Source organism: Amblyomma maculatum, chromosome 6 (assembly GCF_055883805.1).
Source record: "Amblyomma maculatum isolate TAMU_Amacu chromosome 6, ASM5588380v1, whole genome shotgun sequence".
NCBI classification, from domain to species: Eukaryota; Metazoa; Arthropoda; class Arachnida; order Ixodida; family Ixodidae; genus Amblyomma; species Amblyomma maculatum.
In genome coordinates, this window is record NC_139349.1 from 105,631,173 (window position 1) to 105,640,459 (window position 9,287).

Consider the following 9,287-nt stretch of genomic DNA (forward strand, 5'->3'; position numbering starts at 1 on the left):
CACTGTGTGTCGCATTCACAAACCTACAAAGTCACCTCGTTAGCATCGTTATAAGAACAGTGCTCGAAAACTATATACGGCATTAAAGCTACCGCAAAGCTAGACATCTGCTTTATCCTTTTTTTTTTTTTTTCCTTTTATACCTTTCCTTTTCACTTATTCTAGAGCTGGTAGCAAGCCTCAAGGTGGAGCACGATTGAGTATTTTGCACTGTGCAAACAAAACAATGAATGGCACATGTTTTGCATGCTACAATACAATGCCATTTCCTCCAAATATTTTGGCAAATCCCTGTAGCAAACGCCTGGATTTTTTAAATGACTGCCTTAATACCCGATGCATACGCCAGGAGCACGCAACTATCAAACTAACTTCCACGTCTCAATGTGCTGGACAAATTATGGCCACCAGAAGTCGATGTTTGTGATACTGCGAGTTATAAATCTTTGTCAACAGCTACTTTCTATGGTAACGCAAATACCACAGCTATAAAAGGGCTGTGCACGATATGCTAGTTTCTTAACCTTGCTGTGTCAATAAATATTTTTTTAGTGTGTGCATGGAAAGCCATTCCGTTTTGTGCACAGTATTATCATTTTAGCTTGCGTTTTGTGATATAATTCGCCATTTGTCAAATGCTTTGAATGTTTGCCTGTTTTGTTGTTGATTTGCATAGGAGGGCAAGCCTCAGTCATGTGCTCCAAAATGCCTTTTGCCTGCTCATACTTGGTTTGCATGCACTTTGTAAATCTAAACTCTAATAAATTAATAAACAAAAATAATTATTGCAACGAAGAGTCCAAAGTTCAAAGTAATTAATCATTTCCTATGGATAGATTATACCATCTTTCTGGAGGAAGGAGAAGGGGAGGGGGATATTGAGGCATTCCTGTATGCTCTAATTTTACATGGAGTTTGCGGTCATTGCAGCCTTCCTGTCTGCAAGAGCATTAATTTTGCTGTAATTAACATACTGATAGCCGTTAATTATCGATAAACCTTTTATGGCAGTGCTTACTAGCAAAAGGAAGTGCTGTAGGCAAAAAACCACTACATGCTACACTTATGCACTGCTTCAAACATCCTTAAATTCAATGAAGAAACTGGGGCAGCACAGCTTTCAAACCAACTTTCTTTGAATAAAATTAGATAAAAAAGTTCTTGCATGTTAGTAATCTTTTCAAACATAAGTGCACAAAGTTTCAGCATAACAACTAATAAATTTTATTCAGGCTCTCTTATTTTCTACATCTCGTGGAATGTGTGCGGACTAAAAAAAAAAAAAAAAGTGACACAAGACCGGTTCAACATTGAGTACATTTCTAAACGCATGCCAATGACAATTTTTCTTATTCTTTTTTTTTTTTTTTTTTTTTTCACCACCATCTGCAACTTTCTCTTTAAGAGCGGCTAGCACGGACAAGTCTAAATTGCAAACAAGGAGTCCCTCCCGCTAAAAATCTACACCCATCAAAATGAAAAACCTAGACTGTCATCCCATATAAAGTCTTCTCTCATGCCACTGACAAATAGCATGTGGCAATAAGGAAGCTATGTACATACTGTAAGAAATAAAGCCACCTCTCCTTCTATCATTGGTAACCTGAATGTGATGACGTTATTCCTGCAGTGAGTATAGTCAGAGACAATACAACAGTGGAGTGCTGCGGATGCAACAAAACAAATGAGATCAAAATAAACAAAACAGCTGTCAAGGAATCTGTTTCACGGGATAAGCACACAGTCGGAAAACTGGAATAGAGAAGAATTCTCATTCTTCTAGCATTTCTTGGATAAGTAATGCCACCACGGTTCACGAAACAATTTTTTTTTTAAGGCACTCCTTGGGGATTTTGGTAACGAAACTTGAAGAAAGCGCATAAAATGAGGCATAGAAGCAGATGCAATAATTTTTTTTTTAAACTCATTTCCTGGCCATTTCTCACCATTTGAAAGCCAGTAAATGCCATAGGTAACCAAGTATCTGTACCAAGAAGGTGATGACGATGAACACCATTATGCCAGCACAAAGTGAAGCCTCCAGTCTTTAGAGGAATGTAAGGTAAAGGAATGATACTTGAGTGATACTCACTACTTAACAAAACAGTACACCATACTAAGTGATCACCCCCTGATAGCCAGTTAGCTACAGTATGCATGTCAAAGATACCAACTAGTATTATCGGTTAGAACCGAATTTCATAAATTGTACATTTATTGTACATTGTACATTTATAAATTGTATGTTAGAAGCATTCTTTTAGTGCATAGCACTACTAGCCGCAATCGCAAATTTCGCCGATGTCTGTCCGAAGCCGCTCACTCTCTCTCTTTTCATGAACTTGAAGTGGAGAAAGAGCAGGCACGCGTAGCGCAGCTCAGCATTGAGGAGGCGGAGCGGCCGCACAGCTGCAGAAGCCGCTCAATCTCTCTCTCTGTCCATCCGTCTCTCCTTGAACTTGAAGAGGAGGAAGGGAAAGTGGCGATGCCCGCATTACGTGACTTCACACTGAGAGACTTGAGGCTCTTGTCAGGAGGGAGTGGGGGGGAATAGGGAATGTGAAGAATTGGGGGCACAGCCCTAGGGGCGGAGCAGCCGCACAGATGCACCCAGTGAGGGAGTAAGACAGTGAGATAGGGGCGTGTCTGTTGTGGGCGTGGCGGCAGTCACTGGGCAGCGTTGCACGAGCAGTTGTAAGTCACTCGCGCGTCCTCAACTTCAGCATCTCTCCCCTCGCATCAGACACCCCTCAGCCTTCACGGACAGCAGACGTTTACGCGCAGTGCTCTGTGAATCTCGGCTCCGAGCCGCTCGCCGTGTTGTGAAGCAACTTGTGCTCACCTCCGCGCCTTAACTGGCGCTCGCATTTAACCGTGTTTCCCTCTCTCTTTCTCTCCCCCTATGATCCCACCCCAGACCTTTTGGCCGCTGTGCATTGTAAAGGGGTACATTATGCCTGTCTTCGTTCATTTCTGAAAATGGTGTAAGGAAAGCTGAAGACGTTTGCTTTGCGTCGCAATTGATAAAGCCGGGCCGTCTGGCACTGTGGCGCAGGTTCGCCGTGCTCGACGAGACGAAGTACGACGATTACGAAGGCAGCGGGATCGTGAGTCTACTGATTCTGATATTGCAGCTAAATGATGCAAGAATCTAGAAGCACAAACAATGAGGAAACGTGCCGAGCGTGCTCAGAAAACTGCTCAACACACTGAGCATCACCGTGAAACAGATGCCGAAGCGAAGAGGAACAAACGTGCGGTAGAAACTCCAGGACAATGCGCTGTGCGACTGCAAGCGATGGAAAAGTATAGCAGGGATAAGCAGTGCTACGCACCTACTTCGCATTTGATTAACTATGCAAATCGGCTGTAATTTTTTTTTCTTACAGTACCTGTTTTGGCCACCTGGCCAAGCAACTGTACACACACTTTTCAGGGGACAGGAGGTACCGAAAGATCCAGCCACTACATACATCTCTCCTGGCTATTAAACGCTTTTCTGAAATTCGCAATGTCAGGTAAGCGAGACAGTAGAACGTAAATTGTGAGGTTCGCTGTCCTAAACAACACATGGGCTGTAAATATTTGTAGATGTTGACAGCCAATAACATTGCCTGCCAGTTCTCACTGTTCTCAACAGACACATATATGAGACCTAGAGACGTGCACAGTAAAAAAAAAATGTACTTACACAGCAGGAAATAGCACTAGTGGCACGGCGCACAAAACTTGTCCCTGAAGAGTCCTCGGAAAGTACCACACATAGGTTATGACCATGCACAAGATGTAGAATAAACACGAGTAGAATATCAGGGCTCCTACAAGCCTCTTCTGCTGTCGCTCTGTATTTAGTTTGTATTCGTTTATATTTTTCACTCTCTGGAAAGGAAAAGGAAAAAAAGAATATTAGCAGGTCACTTTTTTCCAACAACTTTCCGCTCAATCGACGTGGAACAAGTGAGCTGATGCGCAAAAGAAAAAAAATATCACACAAGTTACTACAGGAAGATTCAAAAGGACATTCATGGAGTTATGATTATCAAGTAGCCCACACTGACAGTATGCTTTAACCATCTTCACTCGTTTGAAAAATAACGGCAAACTGCGTGAAATGGCGAGAATTGAGCCTAAATACCTTTTCAATGTCATCTAGTAGCTCCTTGGTATCAGGCTTGTGCTACAAGAGAAAAAAAAATATACAGTATTTGTTATCAAAAAAGTAATTGCTAACAATGCCATAAAGACAAGCGTAACTGCAACTTCGAAGACATCAAAATATATCAGACCTTTCCCATGAGGCCCCCAATGTATTCAAAAACAAATCTGCAGACACTGCTACAGAGGTGGTGTTGCGTACGTGCATTAATTAGAGCACGAAACAATTGTGGTAGTGTGCACTATGTCAGGGCCACTTTTGGTTTCAGCTTCATTCTTCAGCGCTCTGTAGACTAAGATGCCATGGTAATGTGTATTAACAGCCAAGTTAGTGACTAAATATAGTGAAGAGTCGAACGATGAGCTAGTTGGTCACACATCTCTTGGAAGAAGGCAGCAGAGCAGGTAACAACAACACAAACCAAAGCGCAAGAGGCAAGGAGCGTTGTCCTTGTGTGCATGTGTGTGCCTCTTGCACTTTGTGTTGTTATCTGCTCTGCTGCCTTCTTCCAAGAGACAAAAGATGGGACCAGAAAAGAACAGAAAAGGCACACATGAACACTCGTGTCGGTCTTTTCTCTTCTCGGCCCATTTTTTGCATTGTTTTCTTTCACAATGGTATGTTATGATTCACTCTGTTTACAGTTGCCACGCAAGCAAAGAGAAAAGGTAGGCAATGCATTGCACACAAACTTAAAATGCGGAATGTTCACTTCAGATGTCAAGCTCTGCAGTGCATAGTTGCAGTTTGCAATCATGGTATCTGTTTTACATGACATTCACAACTTATACCTCTGGAAGCAACCAAAAATTTCTGAGAACAACAGAAGCCCCTGGGCCGCATCAGCAGGCCTCCAGTGCGGACACAGCTACAACAAAGAGACTACACTCCAAGCAAAAATCGATCCTCCAGACACTGTGCCATTCAGTTTCGGTTAACCACAGAAGCACAACAGAAGCTATGTTCACGTACTCGAGAAAGAAATTGTGCAAGAAGGGCACTAAATATACGGGGCATGAATGCACTGCTGTTCAGCCTGCTACGAAACTCTGTGTTATGCCCCATACTTTCTGAGCTATAGAAGGATTGTATGGATCAGTATCACAATGGAAACAACACTCTCAATATGCATAACACATACAGGTGGGCTATCACAACTGCACCAGGTGAATGGAATGGCAAATAAAGACTTGCGCACTTCAGAACAGTCACGAAAAGCCTCATCCACACTACACACAGTGCTGCCACAATACACCAACACCAAGTGCGTTAGAAATTATGGCGATATGATGACATGTTGCAAGAATTTTTCCTTCATTTCGAGTAACTTTACTGCTGTGCTACAGTTTCATTATCCCACTGATCTCTCCTGCCATATGCCCTCTCACCTTTCCAAGAACAGGAACAAAGATGACAGTTATTCACGTTACCCCCCCCCCCCCTTCTATTAGCCTTTGAGTTCACCTCCTGGCGGTAGCTGCATAAAATGCAGCTCATCATGCACTTCAACATAGCATAAATGCAGTTCAAGAGAAAGAGCATAATAAGATGCCCACACCTGTTCAATCAGTGCTGAAATAAATCACTTGCAAAGGCGAAGAAACCAACATATACTAAATTTTGAAGCCTCCATGGTAAAAGAGGGACACGGAAGTTTTTCTTAACAATCACAAACAAAAAGTAAGCATGTCTTGAGGAGGAGCCTCAGCTTGCTACCAATGCTTTGAAAAGAGGGCTTGACTGAGAAAAAACTTCAAAGTAGAAAACAAAAAAGTGGCCTTCCATTTGCGACATAGGATTTCTAGTGCAAAATTCATAAGTTAATTAGGACCGGGCACAGGGCAAATGCTGAAGCAATGCATTTAAACATTCCCTGTTAGCTGCTTTTAAAAATCTTCAAGTTGACTGAATCCTAGGGCAAAATTATATTTCACTTTGAATTTGTGCAGCTCGTTTAATTAATATACATCTGGAACGCAGTTACGTGAAAACTCCTAACTTTTTCACGTAATATCAAACAGCAAAAAAAATTACTACAGGTAGAGCTTCGGCAGGTGCAACACATGCTTGTAGGCGGACAAAACTACTTCGACAGAAATTACCTGCACAAATGTATAAAATGAAAGATGGGAAGGGCGGAATGCGAAGCCAGAAAGGTAAACGAAAGGACAAGCTGAAAATAAGCAACAAAGTACACTGACCACTCGCCAGCACGTTGACCACGCATACCTGTCGAGCAAGTCTGCCCGGCGACGTGTCACCGCACTGTTGTTGCTTTAAATTACTCATTGCAAAGTCTGATCTCGATTCGCAGCAGCAGAGTGAACTAGTTTGAGCCCAGCATCCGAGAAACGACCTGCTTTTTGCTTTTGCCGGCCGTAAAAGCCTTGATTTGCCATTGCACTTAGCGGGTTTCAAGTAATCGCCACAACGCGACCGACAAACGTTGCGTCTGCGACTAAAGCTCATGCTAAAAACTACCAGTGTAAACACAACTGCCTTGAAAAAGGCGTTCCTCGCTTGCCTAGCTTATCTCCGGAAAGCGCCGCAGCTCTTGCGAGAGCAAGGTACGGCCCCAAAAGGCAACAAAGCGTCCGAGGACATTGATCTTTGAGGAAAGAGTAGCAGCGGTGACATTCAAACTACGAGCTCTTATTTCAACATGACAGCGAATCTTAACATCTAACTTTGAGAGACTGAATAAGTGACAAGAATAATAGGCTGCTTTCATGAAAATGCGTGTCTGCAAGTGCTGTCAATGCCGTTTACATGAAACTTGTCGGTGATCGCAAAACAGGACCCGCCATACTTCACCTTGAATCTTGACCAGAGGATCCCCATTTTGCTCGCTCTTCGTTGAAGGCGCTTCTGAGAAGCTTTAGATTTAAAGTGACATCGGTGAACACCACAAGATTTTGGCTCTAGGTCACCAGAGACTCCTAGACGTTCATCCTTTCGAATACATTTCACTCACTAAGATTTTGCGGAAACACGAAATGACGTTAGCGGAAAACTGGTGCTGCCATCTGTGCAATTGAAACGAAAGCGAAACAACAATGATTTGGTTTTTAAATGTTTTGCACATTAAAATAACTATGGCTACTGTCATGCAGTAAGGACACAAAAAACTCTTTACTATATTTGGTAAATGTTGCCGCTTTTTGCAAATATGCCCCCAAACAGATGATGAAATTAAAACCGAAACTGTAACACACGCGCGCTCGTCAGTTGCGTCAGTCTCCGCGACATTACGTGGGAGAAAAAAAATTACGAGACATTTGGCTAGCCATCGTAACTTGGCGACTAAAGTGGTGAAAGGCAAAACCTGAGTGCCGCATTCTGCTATGCATTTGCTGCGAATGTGGCGATGAATGATGCTTCGAGTAAAGAGGGTGACTACATTGTGCTAGTTAATTGAGTAGTTAATTAATCAATGTGATTAATGTTTTGTGAGTACTAGTTAGTGCTTAGTTAGTGTTAGCTAAACTCGTCTTAAATAGTAAGTGCATGGTTAAGTCTAGTTAGAAGTGGCATTCCGTATACATGTGTTGCTATGGGTAAATGCTTAGTTCTGTTAGTGTTAAGGTCGTCTTAACTAGTAAGTGCACGATTAGTGCTAGTTAGAAGTGCCATTTCATATACATGTATTGCAATGGGCAACTGCTTAACTGTTTAATGTTAATCAAATAATTAATGTGATTAATGTTTTGTGAGAACTAGTTAATGTTTTGTTAGTGTTAGTTAGTCGTCTTAACTAGTAAGTGCATGGTTAGTGCTAGTTAGAAGTGTCATTCCATATGCATGTGTTGCTATGGACAACTGCTTAACTTTTACTCAATTAGTTATTACTTATCACGCAATTATCTAGAATTGCTTAAATCGTGTTCCGCTATCATTCGAATGCCATCGATTAAGTAATGATTGGCATATATGCCCATATAAGGCATGCACCTGAAACGCAGGCATATTTGCCGAAACGACTAGGCTTTCGCTTTAAAACCGAGGGGTCTATATACTCTAACGACACGGCGCGACGGACGTCGAAACGCAGCCGCCGAGGTCGGGTTCGAACCCGGGTACTCCGGCACAGTAGTCGGGCGTCTTACCACTGCACCACGCCGGCGGGGCTTAAACTCGTCTTATTCAGCGACGACGGGAGCTTACTGGGGAGAGTGGGGGAGGCAAGGGGAGTAAAGGCGCAGGCATGCGCGCGGACAGAAGAGGAGCTCTTGCTTTCGCGGAAACGAGTTGCGCCTCTGGGGGTGGGTGCTGCAACTGTCCATGCGTGGCTTGTCATTGGTCCCCACCTGCGAATCATTTCCGGCGTCGACGCTGAGATCTGGTCTCCGGCGACGCCGATAGCCGAGACGCTGACGCGGCGCCGAAGAAACGCTGCCATGTGGTTCCGTCTCCACGGCCGACTGCAAATGCTTTGTTTGTGCCATTCGAACATTCGCAGTATATAGCACATCGCATCATTGCCATCCCATATGCCATTCCGTCTATTTTTGCATGCAGCTTTAACATGGATATGTTTTTAGTGTAAACTGCATGCATGCGGTTTTCGCAATAAAGCCTAAAAAGAATTGAAAATGCTGTTTTTACAACCAAGCATGCTGGTATGCGTGTGCACTTCGCATGTTTTCAGAGATGGAGCATTTGTCTAAAGCTCAGCTAGCATATGCGCCTCTTTGATGGAAGTTTTAATTGCACACTGCTGTTCAGTGCTTTGTTGTGTGAAAGTAAAGCAGACAACAGTAAACTTGAACCTGTTGCATATCTGTTGTCTGCTTGACTATCACAACAAAGGCATTGAGCACTAGTATGTGACTGAAATTTCCATGGCACATGCTTGCTGAGCTTTACACGAATGTTGTTGGCAAGTTTTTACACCAATAGCGGGCCCTGCAAGGAAGTTCCGGGAAACGTCCGAATGTCCGCCTCCGGCTGTCCGTCGGACGTCTGTGGGATGCGATCCGGATCCACAAACGATAGTCCGACAGATGACCGCTGTACGTATGTCGAACATGACCGGATTTCCGTCGGACGTCCGAACTCCCGGAAACGGACGTCCGCTGGTCGTCCGTCGGACGTCTATGGCTGTCTGGGTATAAAGAGGCCGAATATTCTA

The 9,287-nt window shown here is 43.4% G+C and overlaps 1 protein-coding gene across 2 annotated transcripts in view; it reads right to left on the reverse strand.

Moving 5' to 3' along the window:
* Positions 1-7,158, reverse strand: part of Lnpk (zinc-ribbon metal-binding protein lunapark) — a 29,459-nt gene extending 22,301 nt beyond the window's left edge. For both annotated transcript variants that reach the window (XM_084607225.1, XM_084607223.1), the window contains exons 1-3: positions 6,971-7,158; positions 4,136-4,177; positions 3,692-3,879 (exon numbers count right to left, since the gene is read on the reverse strand). In XM_084607225.1, the coding sequence (XP_084463351.1) occupies positions 3,692-3,879; positions 4,136-4,177; positions 6,971-6,997 (257 nt within the window). In that variant the 5' untranslated portion in view covers positions 6,998-7,158. The remainder of the gene's footprint in view (positions 1-3,691; positions 3,880-4,135; positions 4,178-6,970) is intronic.
* Positions 7,159-9,287: the final 2,129 nt, after the last annotated feature.